We start from the raw sequence: 19411 nt of genomic DNA, 5'->3' as shown, positions 1-19411 counted from the left end.
CAATACAGGACACATGGATTGCTTTACAAAGTAATTCTTCAAAGACTCAAATGGTAACAAAATTCAATTAATGAAAGGCAGCAAAGAGAAAAAGCTTATAATAACATGCCAAGTAGTTTTCAACGTTAGTATTATCTCAGAAACACTGTAATTCAGTTACATTAACTGTGCATACATAAAACTGTTCAAAATTTTGACAACTGCAGTTTCCGTATGGTAAAATACCAAGCTTCTTTGGATGCAAATATGAAATACATGTAAACCACAATCAGTTGAAGTTTATCTTGGTCACACAGGTTATATAATTTAATAAGAACTCTTTTTAACACACGATCATATAATCCACCAAATGTGTAATCATATTATTGCAGATAAAATTTTATCTTCAATGTTCTACAGTTACCTATGTCAAATTATTGTTTGCCACTATATTTTCCTCAAAATAACTATGAAACGTGAAAGTAAATCCTGATGCTTTTTCAGATTTTCTTCAGCTTCTCATGTGGTCAATGATATAACCATAAGAGATGCTAAATGTTAGTAAAAATTCTGCACATAACTTGTAGGTTCATCATCAACTTAAAAACAAAATAGTACTTAATTTATTTTTAAGCATTAGTTTTCTTTTAAGTTCTCCACTACCAAATGGATTACAAAAGCATTACCAAACAATTAAAAAAAAAAAAAAAAGCTGACGAAAACCATTACAGCAACAACATTCCTACTACCCTTTTATGTGCTCTGACAGGACAGGAGCTTAGCCTCTATTCCTTACAATTTCACTTACATATAACCTAAAATTTCCCCTGTTTCATATTGACCCCACCCCCCAAGTATGGCAGCTATACAAATCTCTCAGACTTTAGCATGCTACAACACTAGTTGGTACAACTGGCCAGCAGGGACAGCAGCATTTAATACTTCTGCTAATTGTCCCTAGCTGCTCATGTCCCAGCAAGTCTATCAACTAGTGCCCTCTATTCTGTCCTTTAAAGGACTGGTTAATTATTTTCCATCTGGAAAGTGTTTTTCCCGAGTTATCACTGGATGTCTTTAGATTTAACCACATGCTAAAGCGAGAACTCTCTTCACTGCACACTCAGCTCATGAACTAATATAGACCATGGCAGCAGAGGTTAAAAAAAAAAGAAAAAAAAGGCTACTCATTGACTCTATCTGGGCTCATTTTAACAGAAATAGTGATGGTAGTTTCTTTAGTTAAAAAACAAAAACTAACTTTGCAACCTGGGCTTGCCTCTAGGACCATAAGCATAAATCATGGCTGCATCAGGCAAACAGAACAATGTTTACAGTGCTTTAACAGATAAAGAAAAGATGCACAGAGACTAACTTAATTATAAAGAGAATTTATTATAAAACTGATTAAGGTTAAGTTTCAGGGCCCTTAACATAAAAATGCCCCTTCCACGCCCTGTATTTAATTTTACAGTCGTGATTTTGCATTATTTTTCCATACAGAAAGAAGGTTCTACCCTTGTATGAAGAGGTTTAATAATTCATCCAAAATTACATAACCCATGAAATCTACAAAATGAGTTAGGACTTGTGTTGATTTGATTTGGAGAATAGACAGTGGTATCAGAAAAGGAAAAATGGAAAAATAGTATTTTTCCCCCAGCAGAATCCTAACCGGTAGCATTATCTTAAAGTTTATTCCCCACCATTTCCAAACTACATAACACTAACCACAAACAGTCATAAAATATCAATTTGATTGTATTACTTCCAAATTTGTGTGACTCAATAACAGATTAAATTTCAACTTCTCAGTCTGGCTTTCAACCTCACTGTCAAACAGACACATATACATATTTTTAAATATTTAAATATACAATCTTATCTCCAACTACTTACGTAATGTTTATTTGCATCTTTATTTTCCCCATCTCAACTATCCTTTATTCTTGTTTCTGATTGCCAAAGCTTCAACTAAAATTATCCTATATTCTGCTATCGTTCTGAGTATCTATTCCTTAAAACATGTATTTTGGCCCCTTATCTTAAACATTTTCAAACTTAATGGCGTGTCATATCCACACCCCCAATAAAATATAAACCTCTCAGAAAGGGGCTAAATTTCATTATTTTTCATGCCCACCTGGCACAGTGCTTGGTACACAGCACTCAACAAATATTTTGCGCAAACATTCTAGGCCTACATTTACAAATGCACACTTCTCCCTTAACTAAATTTAAACAGAATTTTATCTGTGTCCATCTTGTGACACTGGTTGCTGTATTTAATCTAAGTTGCAAAATAAATTTCCCCTAATTAAAAAAAATGTTTTCTTATACTTAATATGTAGTGCAATATAGTCCATCTATAGTCAAACTCATTATAAAACGCATATTGTAGCCCAAAGACTGGTCTTTAGATTCTCCTTACTCTCCTATCTTCCTAACACCTTCATGTCTGAGGTGGCTATGAATTTGGTGAAAAAAGTTACTGATCAATAAATAGGAAAATGAAAGAGAATCATTTCCAAATTCTAAAAAAATCAGTGGGTATACCTGTCCTGTCTCAAATGTATACCTCAATCTAACAAGGAAAATACAGGGTCTAAGTGACTTACAAAAACTATAAAACAAGAACTAGAGTTCTAGAGCAATGATTCCCAGACAAGTAAAAGAAACAAAAAATTTTTAATTGGCAAGACAGACAAATGACTGATTATTTTAACTGTCAAAAAAGGACTTATATGAGGAGGAGCATTTTAAAATTATATATATATAGATATATATATAATCTTGGGAAAAAAAGAAAGAACAGACCATTATATTGAAAAACCTGACATTACCAATGATTAGCAAGCTTCAGAGACCCTTGACTGGGAATTGCTATTATAGACCTGTAAATTACTCTCAGCTTAGACCAAAACTCTAACCAAAATGAGACTCTTTTAAATGAAATGGTATCTTGTAAAAATGTCCACAAACTTTAACACTAAAGCCAAACCAAATAATTTTGCAGTCAAATGCTCTACCCGAGCTATACCCCCCAAACCAAATAATTTTGAAAAGGAAAAAATAAGGGAAGCTTACGTCTTCCCTAGCCACCAAACCTGTCCTCTTTATTTCACACACAAAACAAGACACTTTATGTATGACTGGTAGCGTCCCCAAACTGAAGAGTAGCAAAAAAATCAAATGCCAAGTTTGTTTTATGCCAAGGAAAACTGTAAAGAACTTTGCCATAATAAAGATTTTCCTACTGGGGCATGTGGGAGGCTCAGTGGGTTAAGCGTCTGACTTTTGGTTTTAGCTCACATCATTATCTTGAGGTGGCAAGATCTAGACCCTTCATGGAGGCTCCCAGCTCAGCAGGTAGTCTGCTTCAGATTTTCTCCCTCTGTCCCTGCGCACCCACACCCCACCCTCACTCCCTCTCTCTTTAAAATAAGTAAAATCTTTTTTAAAAATTAAAAAATAGGAATTCTTCTCTAAATTAATTCTGCAATTAAACTTACATCAAGTTCCTACAATAAATAAGAATACTCTGCTTCCATGTTGTGTATACAATCAGACTGCTATGATCAAAACAAACTGCTATAACCTGCTTTTTTAATTCTCTTATCAAAAATGTGTAAAGCCCCTTACTGGCTTCCTGTGTTAACGCAGACCCACCTCCTGTCTGACAAATAACCCTTCCGATTTGTTTAATACCCGCCCCATCCATCTCTTCTAAGCCTTGCTAAAAACAGGTCTCAATTTGACCAATTATTTATCTCACCTCCTTTTCAAATTTTAAGAACCCGTGCTTCATTGTTTCTCTGTGGTGCTTGTTCTGCGCAATATTGTTATCCTTCAAGGCTTCATATAATTTCTTGTTTCTAGGTTCTTTAAGTATCCACAGCCTTTTATGTGTGCCACTTTTAGAAAACTTGTTTCTACACAGCATAGCAGAGTGGTTAAACACATTGCTCCCAAATCCTAACTCTGCTACTGATTAGCTGGGTGATCTTGAGCAAGTCACTTAACCTTAACAGTGCATCAGTAAAATAGGAATAACATTTTTATCTACCTCATGAGATTCTTGTTAAGAGTAAATGAGGTAGGGGCCCCTGGGTGGCTCAGTGGGTTAAAGCCTCTGCCTTCGGCTCATCATGATCCCAGAGTCCTGGGATCGAGCGCCATGTCGGGCTCTCTGCTCATCAGGGAGCCTGCTTCCTCCTCTCTCTGCCTGCCTCTCTGCCTACTTGTGATCTGTCTGTCAAAATAAATAAATGAAATCTTTAGAAAAAAAAAAAAAGAGTAAATGAGCTAATATGTGAAAAACCACTTAGGAAAGTGCTTCTTTTAATATTAAGTGTTAACTATTTAGTAATAATACTATCCTATTCTCACCATTCTACCACAAATTATTTTTGTGGATCAATATCACATCTTTTTCTTTTCTGCATTTTCCTCCCCCACCCCATACAGAGATTAACAATGCCCTAAACAGGAAGGCATGTGACAACCTATTTGTTTAATTAATGTTGAATGCTCTAAGGGGGAAGTTCTGATAGAGCTTTGTAAATGTTCCCCAATTATCTCATTTGTCTGTATTTAAGTTAACATTTCTCAAAATTTTCAACCGGAAAACAACTCTAATAAGGGAGGGTAATAAACAAGTTCCAGAATGGACTGGGATACAGATTAAAATGTTTATTCTATAACAGCTCTAATCAGTAGCTAGTAGTCATTACTAAGCACTGTCTTGGATTCTGAGGCCCTTTAGGCCCTCATGATCACAATACCATGATCAACTGATCTTTTACACCTCATTTGCTATCATAGTAAAAAATGGAAATACTCATTGTTTCATTACCAATCTGGGGTTTGACCTAAGGAGTCCATTCCCCCAAGAAAATATATTTAAAGTTGCAGATTTTAACTTAAAATATCACAGGATTTACGTACTTTAATCCATAATGTATCCATGTTTGTTTAAATTTAAAAATATTTTTTTCCTCTAATCCCTGAGTAAAACTGTTGCTCCAGAGAGAGGTGTCATATTACTTCTGTGGTTTCTTAGGCCCCAGTGGTACCTAATACTTCCAGGCACAGTTCTACTTCATTTTTGAAAAACACACTGCTAGACTATTTCCTGCGGTATATTGCTTTTGCATCCTCCCAATAGGATGCAAAATATTACTCTCTGAAGAGCCAGAAGCTTTACATATAGGAGAATAATGGCACCTACGTTTTAACAGCATTTAAGCATTTGCAAAATTGTTCCGTGTCTCATTTAATATTCATTTTAAAGGCTGTCAGATTCAAAAACATCAAATTATAATCATATATCACCTAACTCTTGTGAAGCCTGTAAGTGAATTTTCTAACTACAAAGTAGAAGTGTGACGCTAGAACACCAGCCAGAAATAATTCAGAGACATTTCTAAAATACAATGCTAACATATTCTTCAAAAGGATAATATGTTTTTGCTAAAATTACTGGGCATAGTTACAATACTTGGTGAATACAAAAGCTGTCTTTCTCCTTACAAAATCCTTTAGAATGTAAATGTGTTATAGTCTAACCATATCACCACCGCTCTGGGTCTACTTGTGACAAAAACTATTTAACAGATTAGTATTTCAATTCTAAAATTTCCTTTTGTCAAGGAATTTATCAAATGAAATTACAGGCCCACATTATTTCTATCCAAGTGGACCGTAGGCCAGGAGTAATGAAAATGTTATACAAAACTACATTGTCAACCAGTCATGCTTTGTATTAATGCTAAATACAAAATAAACTGCCAATTCTCTTATAAGTTATTGCAGTTAAAAACTGTTCACTTCGGGGGTACCTGGATGGCTCAGCTGGTTAACCCACAAACACTTGGTTTCAGCTCTGGTCATTGTCTCGGGGTCTTGGGATAGAGTCCCATGTCAGACTCCTTGCCTGAAGATTCTCTCTGCCCCTCCCTTCGCTTGTGAGGTCACATGCACGCATGCGCATGCCCGCCTTCTCTCAAATAAATAAATCTTCAAAAAAAATGTTCACTTTACCTTCCTTTAAAAAGCAAACTAAATTTATAACTGATACTGCCACTGCCCCCTCCCCCGACAATGGGCTTCGGGACAGCAAGGAATGATCTCTTCCATAATACTTTCCACATTCATACAGAAGCTATATACTACCTGAGAAAAAACTTCTGAGAGATAGGCATAAGCGGGAAGAAGGCAGAAGAGGGCTCAGGTGCTGAGAGGCCTCATTAGAGAAGGAAGACATGGGACACGGGGGAGGGAAAGCAAAGAACTTCACCCACTGTGCACCCCACACACGAAGCCCTTGGAAAGACTGTGGCGAGAAGCTGATTTGCTTTTGGTTTAGAACAGAGAGGTAGCGACTAAGGTCTCCCAGTTGGGCTACCAATGAAAAGACCCACGCCTACCAAGGTTCCTCTAGCTCAGGCTACGCCCGCCCCTCCAGGGCTTAGGAAAAAGGCGCCATTTGGGGAATAAATGTACGAGGACTCACGGCCTACGGTCTCGAGCTCCAAAAGCACAACTCACCGAGATCCCCCGACCCAATTCATCTCTCAGAAACTTCTGAGGCCCCAAAGATGGGAGCTCAGACGTCTCAGTCTGTGCCCTGCCACGACTTCCTCAGCCTCAGCTTGCTGCGGCGTACCGCCCAGCCTCCCGACAGCCTCTGCGTCCAGGCTGGCTTTTTGTGAGCCTCCCAAAAGCCTCTGCGGTTTCTGCGGAGACAGTGGCCTGATAGGGCCGCAAGGGACGCTGTGGGAAAGCAGCCAGTCCGCGTAAGGGAAGAGGAATCAGCAGTTTTAACCGCTCAGGCAAGGGAAGCCTAAGTAAATGAAGTTTCGGACTGTGGCCACAGGGTTAGTGTTTCAAGCCACCTCCACCATAATTTTATTTAGCCCTGTATTGGTCTCAGCCTTCTTTTTCAGATCAAAGATCAGACTTGGGAGAGAAAAAGAAGGCAAAGACAAAGTTATATGATCCCTAATCCTAAAGATGAAGCTTGCATTCCCACTTATCACTCCCCATCCAAATCCTTTAAGTATCTATCACATACTGTTTTAATATTCAGTAAACAGTTGTTTATTAGGAACGCTGCACCCTAGTGATTTACTATTCTGTACATTTTGTGAGTGTCTGAGTGATCAAAGTTTTATTTAAGCTGCAAAGGCCCAAAGACTCTCAAATTCTTATCAGAAATACTCAAAACAAAAACTGGATTTTGCTGTTCATTTCTGTGTTATGTTTGTATATCCTCATAAAAGATTTATCCTACAAACTATTCTATGATATATTGGTTGGAAACTAGAAATCTCTTGTCCCAAATAAATCCACAAAGTACCCTCCCCCCATTGTCATGACTGTTTTCCAGAATTTAGCCTATTCAAATATAATATATTTTCTGTTAAGTCACTGGGAAAAAGTACATAAAATAGGATTATGTTCCAGGGTAGATATCTTATTTAATCATATAAATACTGATTTTTACAATAAAAATTCACCAGAGTATACCTATTATTGGTTTGAATTAGACCAGGTGAATACACCATTTCAGAACAAATTAGTCTTCCACATGGATGACTGGTCATTTTTCAGTATCTAAACTATACAGCCAAGTCAGACATAATAACCTAGAGTTATTATCCTTTACTACTTTCAACATTTTTATTTTTTTTAAGATTTTTTATTTTTTTATAGATTTTTATTTATTTATTTGACAGACAGAGATTACAAGTAGGCAGAGGAGATAGGCAGAGAGAGAGGAGGAAGCAGGCTCCCTGCTGAGCAGAGAGCCAGACGTGGGGCTCAATCCCAGGACCCTGGGACCATGACCTGAGCCGAAGGCAGAGGCTTTAACCCACTGAGCCACCCAGGCGCCCTTACTTTCAACATTTTTAAACAGGTACAAACTGACTAAATTAACTAAAAGGGGAAAATAATTTGCTAAAAGATTAACGGACCCTTTTGATATATTGTATATGAAAGAACATAAAGGAGAGGTTGATCAATTTACTGAGAAATCAATAACACTCACTGCTTTCCTTCCAGTCACAGAAAGGCAGTAGAAGTGGTGAATTAGGCTAAGGAAAAAAATTAATCTATGAGAAACATCTTCAGACAAGATATTTGCTGATTTTTCCTTCACAGCAAAAGCCATTTCGTTATTAACTAGTTATTATGTGGTTATTTGTAACAGCTGAAATGCTGACCTAAGATCTCATCTTTAGTGTTGTTTATGCCTCTCATGAATAACTAACATGATCGATAGTTAATGAGTCAAACACAGTGCTATTTTAGGGCCAGTAGGGCAATTAGGTAATCTCTTGGGTCAGGAAACAGTTCAAGAAAGGAATACAGCACAGATGAAATACTACTTAGCATTTGGTGAAAGAAAATCCATCTAAGATTCTTAAATCTTAATCCATGTTACTAAAAAAAAAAAAAACTACTTTTTGGTGATTTACTATCTAAACTCATAACATATATAGTATCTACATTATATATATTTTTATTTATATCCTCGTATATGGAGATCTATTATAAAAAATCATTTCTGATATTTTACAGTTTATAAAACATATGGTTTAATATGTTTCTTATATATTCTGAATATATACAAAACCTCTTTAATCTGGCTTTTCCATAGATGTTGGTAGTGTTCACTTTGACATTGACATTAAGAATATCACCTAGGGACACCGAGGTGGCTCAGTTGGTTAAGCATTTGACTCTTGATCTCAGCTCAGTTCTTAATCTCAGGGTCATGAGTTCAAGACCCACACTAGGTGCCACACTGAACACGGAACCTACTCTTAAATAAAAAACAAAAACCACATGAGGGGGGCCTGGGTGGCTCAGTGGATTAAAGCCTCTGCCTTAGACTCAGGTCATGATCCCAGGGTCCTGGGATGGAGCCCTGCATCGGGCTCTCTGCTCAGCAGGGAGCCTGTCCCCCCACCCCCCCACCCGCACACCTCTCTGCTTACTTGTGATCTGTCTGTCAAATAAATAAATAAAATCTCTAAAAAAAAAAGAGAGAGAGAGAGAGAACAGAGTAATTTGGAAACTATTATTTTTAATTTTCATTCATTTTCTAAGATTGTTTTCCCCCTTAAGAAAATTTTAATACTTTTCCATACAAACATATGTAAAATTGAGACGCTTGAGGAGAAATTAGGCTGAATTATGTTTAGTTTAGTAACAAGTGATTTTTTCAACATCCTTTTTCTCACCTAATTTGGAATTCAAAGCAAATTAACATTATCTTTGTTTTAAATGAATATTGTCAGTATAAAAAATGAAAGAAGTACCTTGACATTCTTAGTTTCTTACTTAAATGGCATATATTTCCAACTGGAATTATCTCTCTGGTTTTCTTTCTTTTTTTTTTTTTTTTAAATTAGATTTTTTCTGAGAGAGAGAGATCACAAGTAGGCAGAGAGACAGACAGAGAGGGGGGAGAGGGAAGCAGTCTCCCTGGCCTGATGCGGGGCTCGATCCCAGAACCCTGGGATCATGACCTGAGCCAACGGTGGAGGCTTAACCCACTGAGACACCCCAGTGCCTCTACCTCTTTGGTTTTCTATCATCTTGAATTCTTCCTTTGAATTTTCTGAAGGCTGGAACATAGTCTCAGATGCTGGGACCAAATCTGACCTTTGGGAGCAGGGTGGAATGAAGGGTGGGAATGAAGGGTAGAAGAATTTAAATGGTTTTAGTTAGTCTGTACTTAAGGGGCTCAATATCAAGTCAAATTTCACAATGACCTTTTCCCCAGTCTAGTAACTTGCTTTCAACTTTCCTTGTACACAATTCTAGCAACCAAATTTCTATCTTATTTTCCTCATACCTACATCCTCATTCTAACAAGTCTTTCACTCCACACATTAAAACCTTGCTCCTATACCCCAGCCTCAGTACCAGTTTGTAAACTGACCTACCTATAATTATGTGCGGGCCTGTTTGGATCTCTAATGTTCTTTGCATCTAGATTCCCACTGCACTGCTCCTTCTAGGAAATGGCTGTCCTCTGCCAGTGATGTAAGCCACTTGCCTCAACTGCCAGCTGCTTTCTGACCTACACCTACACATCCCTCTGTGTAGCATGCTCTGCCTGGCTGAACATTCTCCTGTCATTCCCACTGAAGTTTATCCTGGCCTTTCACTTGTCCTGTCACAGTCAGGAGATGAGATATAAAGAATTAAAATTTGTAAATGTCTGACACTCTTATTTTGGTACATAAAAAGCATAAGATTAAGAATAAAACATGTTGAAAATATCCACTATAACACTGTGATCTCTACATACAGACTTAGAAAGTCTTAATGAAATGATTGTGCCTGCTAATATGGCCAACTATCAAAGAGAATTGTAGAAATTTGCCACTCATTCATTATACATTTGCTGAATGGAATGCAAACAAATGAAAAGAGACCTATGATGATTCTTGGAATTAATATAGGTACGTGGGAAAAGAGTTTTTAAAGTTTATGAATACTGTTACTTATAAAAGAATAGTTCTTTACTCATAGTCAAATGAATAATGAAGATCATTCAACACTGAGACCAGTTTTATATTCTATCAGAGGGGTTGGCAAACTTCTTCTGAAGGGAGTCAGGTAGTAAATATTTAGGCTCTGTTTCACCTACTCAATTCTGTCACTGTGGCTTGAAAAGTATAAACAATAAGTAAATAAAAGGGTATGGTTATGTTCCAATAAAACTTTATTTCTGAATGCCGAAATAAAAATTTCAGTAAAGTTTCACAACACAAAATATTACTCCTCTTTTGTTGTATTTTCTTTTCTTTTCTTTTTTTTCTTTTAGAGTTTTATTTCTTTATTTGAGAGAGAGCAAGAGAGCAAGAGCACGAGCAGGGGAGGAGCAGAGGGAGAGGGAGAAACAGGCTCCTGGAGCCTGATAAGGGGGCTGGGTCCCAGGACCCTGAGATCGTGACCTGAGCCCCAAGGCAGTCACTTAACCAACTGAGCCACCTAAGCGCACTTCTTTTGATGCGTTTTCAACCACTTTAAAATGTAAAAACTATTCTTGGCTCAAGGGCTGAATTTGGCTCACTGTTTGGGTTGTAATTTGCTGACCTCTGTTTAATGCATGTTTTCCCAGACTTTTAGATGACTAAAATGTGTATGTTGTGTATGGGGGGAGGAGCACATGAGAAAGAAAAAATGTTTTTGCATATTTGAGAATATATACCCATCCTTACCTTTAAAAAAAGGACCTTTACATTTTTTAAAATATGCAGAATTTTCTTGACTATTTAGCAGTGTAAGTCCTCCATTCATGATGTACAGAATTTTTCATTAACACACTTGGCTTTTACCAAATAACCAAGATGGAAATGGGAAGTAACCAGAAGATTATGTCTAAGCCTAAACAAAAGAAACAAAACGAGAGCTTGAAAAAGACAAAAACAAACAAACAAAACTCTTGAAAAATAAGTAAGGTTCTGGAGAACCTATTTGCACCATCTAACTCGGGTTGGGTTCCCAAATGGTAACTTTTGATTATAGAGTCAAATGCCTCCAAGTAACAACTATCTAAAGGACACTAGGAGATGGAAGAAGTGAAATATTGCTGGTTTAATAGTCACATTGTAAATAAATATGTTCCATTGCTAAAAATAGCAAATATGGGACTGGAAGATTTTTTTTTTAAGATTTTACTTATTTATTTGACAGACAGAGATCACAAGTAGGCAGAGAGGCAGGCAGAGAGAGAGAGAGGAGGAAGCAGGCTCCCCACGGAGCAGAGAGCCCAATGTGGGGCTCGATCCCAGGACTCTGGGATCATGACCTGAGCCGAAGGCAGAGGCTTTAACCCACTGAGCCACCCAGGCGCCCCTGGAAGATTTTTATTGTTACAAGGACAAGTAAACACGGGGATGAAAGTACAGAAAATAATTATTTTTTATAATACAGAAGACTTCCATTTATTTACCAAAAACAAAAAATATACCCTCAACCACAGCTTGTTTTATAGGTTCTGGGACTTCATGTGCTATCACAGAGAGAGAAAAATAAAATGCCCCGGGGGGAGAGGAACGGCACCAAAAAACAGACCTAAGTATTCGATACTTTGTTCTTTCCAGTGCCCTCAAAACTTGTCACTTTCTTCTCTCTCCGTTTTAGATTCATTGCATATCCTGTTCAGATTCTTTTTATGTTAGCCCGCTGTCCCTCCTCCCTCAGCTCCCTAGTTCCTTCTCCCTCATCTCATTTCACAGCTCTTGAAAAACTCCCTTTCTTTTTGCTCTTCCCCTTGTGGTACCTACTAAAACCTTAGAAAAGAGATGTATATTCTAAAACTTCTGTGGGCTTCTAAGTGACGCTGAGCATGCTCAGTAGCTAGGTCAGGTTTTGTCGCCAGCAGCTGCCCTGATTCGACCTCTCCAAAAATAGACGTTTAACTCTTTGAACGCCTGTTTAAAGATGTAATTCGTTTTGCTCTCTCCTCATTCAAGGTTCAAAGGGAGGCAGCAAGGATTCCAAGGTCCCACCGCTCCCCCAGCCAATGAAGAGCCTGAGAGGGAGGAGCCTGGGGCGGCTTGGTGCAGCTTGAGCTTCTGAGGGATTCATCCCCGTAGATGCCGTGGAGTCTGAGCTCTGCTGCATCTGTCACAGCAGAGCAACATTAAAAACAAAAACACAAAACAAAAAACGGAAGAGGAGAAATGCTGCGGACTATGGAACGCTGTAGGACTTTCTGAAACATTTGCCGGGGATTCCCGTGGAGCATGATCTTTTAAAACCAATTCTTTTCGAAGCCTGTTTGGGTAACTGGGAAAATGACAAATATGCTAAATGCAGCAGCTGATCGGGTGAAATGGACCAGATCGAGTGCTGCTAAAAGGGCTGCCTGCCTGGTGGCTGCGGCATATGCTCTGAAAACACTCTACCCCATCATTGGCAAGCGTTTAAAGCAATCTGGCCACAGGAAGAAAAAAGAAGCAGTTTATCCGGCTGCAGAGAACAGAGAAATACTGCATTGCACCGAGAACACTTGTAAAAAACCTTGTCCTGGAGTTAATGCAGATTTTTTCAAACAGCTCCTAGAACTTCGGAAAATTCTCTTTCCAAAACTTGTGACCACTGAAACAGGCTGGCTCTGCCTCCACTCGGTGGCTCTAATCTCAAGAACCTTTCTGTCTATCTATGTGGCTGGTCTGGATGGAAAAATCGTGAAAAGCATTGTGGAAAAGAAGCCTCGGACTTTCATCATCAAATTAATCAAGTGGCTCATGATTGCCATCCCTGCCACCTTTGTTAACAGTGCAATCAGGTACCTGGAGTGCAAACTGGCTTTGGCCTTCAGAACTCGCCTGGTAGACCATGCCTATGAAACCTATTTTACAAATCAGACTTATTATAAGGTGATCAATATGGATGGGAGGCTGGCAAACCCTGACCAGTCTCTTACTGAGGATATTATGATGTTCTCCCAGTCTGTGGCTCACTTATATTCCAATCTGACCAAACCTATTTTAGATGTAATCCTGACCTCCTATACGCTCATCCAGACGGCTACATCCCGAGGAGCGAGTCCTATCGGGCCCACCCTATTAGCAGGACTTGTGGTATATGCCACGGCTAAAGTTTTGAAAGCCTGCTCTCCCAAATTTGGTAAATTGGTGGCTGAAGAAGCTCACAGAAAAGGCTATTTGCGGTATGTGCACTCCAGAATTATAGCGAATGTCGAAGAAATTGCCTTTTACAGAGGACATAAGGTAAGATAGAAATTAAGGTGATGAGTGAAATGTGACTCTTCCAGCTGCCGCTGCAGTGCTAGATACCATCTGTTGTCCTGTTGATGGACCCACTTCTTTAGCGTTTTAGATTTCTATGACATCTAAACCTGTACTGAAATATATGCTTCCTTACCTTTCTAATTACAAGCTGTTCAAGAACTGTGGAGTGCAAACTTCTCTGAAGATTCATGGGGATAAGATTTTCAGCAATCTGAAAAAGCAGACTACTTTCCCTCAAGCTACCCAAATATGCTCAGAATTCTCTCCAAAGCCTTTGCCTAAAACTTAAATTCTAACTGGTTGGTGTTAGCATTAGAGGGAGATATTTGTTTGGAAACTCAGTAAACACATTTTCACCAGGATAGAAAATTTAGGATGGTATTCTTGCTGTTGTTGTTCCTTTGTTTTTCAAGAGGGGGATAAAAACCCATGCTTTTATGTGAAAGACATGTTTGACAGTTTTGCATGTCTGGTCAATGGAGTGACCTCAGTCCTCAGAATTGCAGGAGAATGTGTCTCACAAATAGCATTTGCATTAGTCTTAGTTAATGTTCAGCACCATAGCTTGAGACAAGTAAAAAAAGGCAGTGAAATGAAATTTTGCCTAGCTTTGAGGGAAAAGCTAAGAGTAGAGAAGAAATGAGGATGAGAAAAGGAGTTCCAGAATGTTATTTTTAAATATTAAAGATTTTCAACATTAAGTAGGTCCCTAAAATAGTTAGCCTAATTACATAAGCTTGCAGTGCATTAAAGTAACTTCAGAATATTAACTATGGTGGAAATTTTTAAGGTGATCCATCTGAAATCTTAATACAAATGAATTTGCAAATTAAGGAATTCTAAAGCTGAAAATGGTATTTTAATTACCAAAGAGAATCATTTAATTTTTGAAGCATCTTCAATTATCAAAAAAATTTTAAAGAGTAGCAGCCTGAAGAAGAAAATTTAAAGCAAATATAGGACTTCAATTCCCACTTGAAAATTGGTCTCATGTGTTATATTAATCATACTGATTGGTCATTCCTCTTGACTCATTGAACTCAGTGATGTAAATTAGCTGTAGGCTTCTTGCATTTAAAACAAAATCCAGTAAATTGAGTTAGTTCAAAAGTGGAGTCTAATTACACGTGTATGTGTCATGTTTTTATTTTTAGGTATTTTTGGTTGAATCAGAAAAATAAGGTTCTAACATTGTTTGTTCTTCTCTTACAGGATATTATTTAATTTTAATATCTTATATATATCATTTTGAAATCATAATTATAAATCACTTCTGTGTATCTTATACTTAACATTATATTGACTGAGTATTGTGGTTTTTTAAAAATAATACAGGTGAGCAAAACTAGATAATAATGCTAACTCCTGATAGCGATCTGTATTTATTACCTTTAGAATCATAGATAATACTATACTAAGTAAAACAAAATAATATGTTCTTATCTTTTAAGAAAGTCCTCAAACATACATTATTTAATTTTATAGCTCATGCTAGGTTAATTCTTCTCTCTTTTTCCCTCCATAGGTAGAAATGAAGCAACTCCAGAAAAGTTACAAAGCTTTAGCAGATCAGATGAACCTCATTTTATCCAAACGTTTGTGGTACATCATGGTAGAACAATTCTTGATGAAGTATGTTTGGAGCAGCAGTGGACTAATTATGGTGGCTGTACCTATTATCACTGCAACTGGCTTTGCAGATGGTGGTAATGACATTTATGCTCAATTTCAAGTATATGTTTAAGATTAGTTCTCTTGAAGGCGTCACTGCTGGTTTTGTGTGAGTGAAACTGTGTCTGCAGTCGTTATTCTATGGTCATTACTGGCCAGAAAAAAGTCACAGACCTTGCAACATCCAATAATAAGATCAGCTATGTAAAAAAATAAATAAATAAAAATAAAAATAAAACAAAGAGCTCTAAACACCCTTCTAGCTCGGAAATATTTCAGAGATCTCTGATGCAGTGTTTCTAGGAGGTGACCTTGAGCAATTTTAATTATTCTGCCTAACACACAATGATTCTCTAGTTTGCACTTAAATTCAAAACAAAATAATACCTTCAAAAAGAGTATTATACAAGTTCCCCTCATGTGTTGTAAACTTCAGTTCTGCACATCCTATGCTTTTAGTCTATAAATATTCTATAACTGGATTGGTCTCACTTGTGATTTGAAGAACTGGTTGACTACATGAAGGAACCAGGAATATTATATCAGGAAATGTTTCATGTCATAAAACAAGGTCTCCTCTACTTATAGGTAATACCAGTAACAACCTATGTAGCATGATTTAGTGGCATTGTGGAGGTAGGAGTTAGCAAGTTGCAGGCATCTAATTCTATTCTATCACAATCTCAGTGGTTTTTACCAACATTTTCATCCTTTGGATTAACTAAAAAAGATAAGGGCAAGAAGGACAACATTAAAATGTTGTATAAAACCTAACAAGGGAGTTCGGGTTGTAATTGGCAAAGACGGGCAGAATTAATTAAAGGAGGATAGTTTTCTCTTCTTCTTCCAAAATATTCTCCCTCCTCTTTAAAAACCACTTGACCAAAATTGGCCTTGGTGTTGAAGGAGCTAGAGAAAAGCATGGGGTTTGTAATGAGACAGAGCTTTGCTCAAATCTTGGCTTTCCCTCTTCCTGTCTGTATCCTCTTAGTCATGTTAATTAAACTTTATAAAAATCAATTTCCCCATCTATAAAATGAAAATCAGAAAGTCTACTTCAGAGAGTCATTGTGAAGATTTAGTAAAATGTTTATAAAGTACAGAGCATACTCTTGCTGTTCTTGATATATGTTGACAATTATTACCTAGAAAACAAAAGGCAACACTAGTAATAGTATGACAGAATTCACACATATTACAGTTATTTTAGGTATAGAATTGAGAATCAGTAGTTATTTGTTTGAAGTCATCTAATAAAAACAAATACAAAATTACCTTTTCTTTAATATATTGAAACTGTGCTTCAATGCTTTACCCAATTCTTACAAAAATATTTGTCAAATTTGAGTCATTCTTAACCTAAAATTGTTCACTTTAGTAAATTAAGATTTGTCAATCCTTTGTGATGAGTACTATACATATACCAAATATATTCTACATCATAACTCTCTAATAGCCAATGTATTGAAACTGCTAGGAAAACTAATTTTTATCTATTTTCATACTTTATTTTTTAAAATAATTTTAGTAAGTTTATATTGAAAAAGGCATTGTTAGTAATAATACTTTTAGACTTAACCTTTCCATAATGAAATGATTACTTTTTCAGAAGAGTATTAGAGAAAAAAAGACACTTAAAAACCTATGGTCTTAAGATTAGTTTTACCAAGAAACTTGACAAAATCATCAGATATTCATAGTGAGTCTCTTTAAATTTATGGATAAAAGTTTCATATATAAGGTATATTAGAGATAACCCCAATGACAAGATTATGGTGTAGTTATGTTATTATGTTATTCCTTGGAAGCACTGGTCTTATTAGAAAACCCTGAAGTATTCAACATAGAACAGAGAAAATGTGGCTATTAATGGTGACAAATTAACCCCACAGAGACCAGTTAGAAGTAAACAGTGTGTGCAAAGAATCTAACAATCTTATTTCTACAGGTGATGTAATAAGATGTTTAAAAATAAATCTTATAAATCCTGAAAATATCTTATTAAACTAAAGAAACATTAAAATTTTAAATAGAAATTATGATGATAATTACATTTATGCAAATGAACAAGGTAATTCTTAAAGCTTCCTTTCAGAAGAAAATTTTATACAAAGAGAAGCAATAAGACAATTACATAGACAAAACATAAATTCATATGTCAGCATTATGAGAGTACACTTCAAGATCTTCTGTAATTTCTTAAGTTACTACCTATATGCTTATAATGTTTATACAAATATTTTTACTAAATATATTTGACCTATAATAATTTGACACATGAAAATATTGTTATTCTACTCAGATAAAATTAATTATTTTTTGCAATAATGATATGTCTTTGAGGCTGTAGGTCTTGGAATTACATACCCTATATTCTAATGTTGTCTTCAATCTTAATTTGCACATACGCCCTGCATTGTCCCTTATGTTAGAGATGAACCAAGTACATGATAACTGTGTATTTTAAGACAAAAATACATGGGGAAAAGTGGGTGAATAAAAGAGATATGGCAAAGAGAAAAGGAGAAAAAGTAGAATAGAGAAAAGAAAGAAAAGAATAGAGAAAGAAGCAGGCCCCTGCTCAAATTTTGACTCTGCTGTTTAATACTTACTCATCTTTGAGAAAATTACATAAGTTTTTATGTCCCAGCTTTCTCATCTTTTTTTTTTTTTAAGATTTTATTTATTTGACAGAAATCACAAGTAGGCAGAGAGGCAGGCAGAGAGAGAGGAGGAAGCAGGCTCCCTGCCAAGCAGAGAGCCCCATGCGGGACTCGATCCCAGGACCCTGAGATCATGACCTGAGCCGAAGGCAGAGGCTTAACCCACTGAGACACCCAGGTGCCCCTCCCATCTTAACTATAGGGATAAGAATATATATCTCACAGAATTGTTAGGAAATTATGTATAAAGCATTTAATGTGCTTTGAAACAGTCCTTGGTGTAGAGTTAAAACTTAGGTGGAAGCAATTGTTAATATTTACTATATTCCTACCTTGTGGGTACTGGAGTCAGATTTTCTGGGTTCAAATGCCGGGTCTTTTGCTTACTATGTAAGGCTGCAACTATGGGCAAATCATTTAACCTTTCTGAGCTTCAATTTTCTCATTTCCAAAATGGGGGAAATTATAGCAAGGTAGTTATAAGGATTAAAGAAGATGGCATGTGTGAAACTTAGAATATTGCCTGCCTCATAAGAAAGGCTCAATAGATGTTTGCTGGCATGGTTATTGTCGTTAAAGGAGCAAGGCATTTGGAAATGATTAGCAAACCAGAGGTAAAAATGCCAATAGTAGGAAGAGCATGCATAATTTTTCTTTTTTTTTTTTTTTGGAGGAAGTAAGAAAAATGGTTCTACAATAGTTTTGTAATACTATTTACCTACAACTGTAAGTGAAATCTTATGGTAAGGACAGGATTATGTTTATATTTAAGTTCCCATTATGAAATTGCAAGTACAATCATGCTATTTTCACATGAAAAGAGGAGCTTCCTAGTCATCTAGTCTGGAGCCCCAGAATTGCACAAATGGTTAGTGGAAGCACAAAGGATAGAAGACACCATAAAATTCCTAGTGCACTGCCTTTTTGCCCTTCACAATGCTGCCTCCGTGTTACCTGCACTGGAAATTGCTCTAGAAGGTATTTAACTTAGTTTGACACTAAGTAATCATGTGACCAAATGGTTGAAAAAGAGGCACTGGAATAGTTAATTATGTATATTTTCTATTTTGTTTTTTATAGGATATTACCCCCTTTTTTTAATATTGAAAGAGAGATTGAAATTATATGAAGAAAATAGTTACCTGGGAGATATCATCTAAATTTTTTAAATTTAAAGTTCCAGTATAGTTAACATAGTGTTATATTAGCTTCAGGTGTTCAATATTGTGATTCAGCAATTCCGTCCATCACCTGGAAGCCATCAAGGCAAGTGCACTCCTTAATCCCCATCACCTACTTTACACATCTCCCCCATCC

At 36.7% G+C, this 19411-nt stretch overlaps 1 protein-coding gene across 1 annotated transcript in view; it reads left to right on the top strand.

Moving 5' to 3' along the window:
- The first annotated feature begins 12615 nt into the window (after window positions 1–12615).
- The window catches only part of ABCD2 (ATP binding cassette subfamily D member 2), a 62734-nt gene continuing 55938 nt past the window's right edge, over window positions 12616–19411 (top strand). Inside the window, exons 1-2 of the mRNA XM_046012723.1 lie at window positions 12616–13739; window positions 15286–15466. Coding sequence (XP_045868679.1) covers window positions 12801–13739; window positions 15286–15466 — 1120 coding nt within the window. The 5' untranslated portion in view covers window positions 12616–12800. The remainder of the gene's footprint in view (window positions 13740–15285; window positions 15467–19411) is intronic.

This window comes from Meles meles, chromosome 7 (genome assembly GCF_922984935.1).
Source record: "Meles meles chromosome 7, mMelMel3.1 paternal haplotype, whole genome shotgun sequence".
Classification (NCBI taxonomy): domain Eukaryota; kingdom Metazoa; phylum Chordata; class Mammalia; order Carnivora; family Mustelidae; genus Meles; species Meles meles.
Note: the sequence above shows the minus strand (reverse complement) of the source record. Positions and strands in the feature narration are given on the sequence as shown.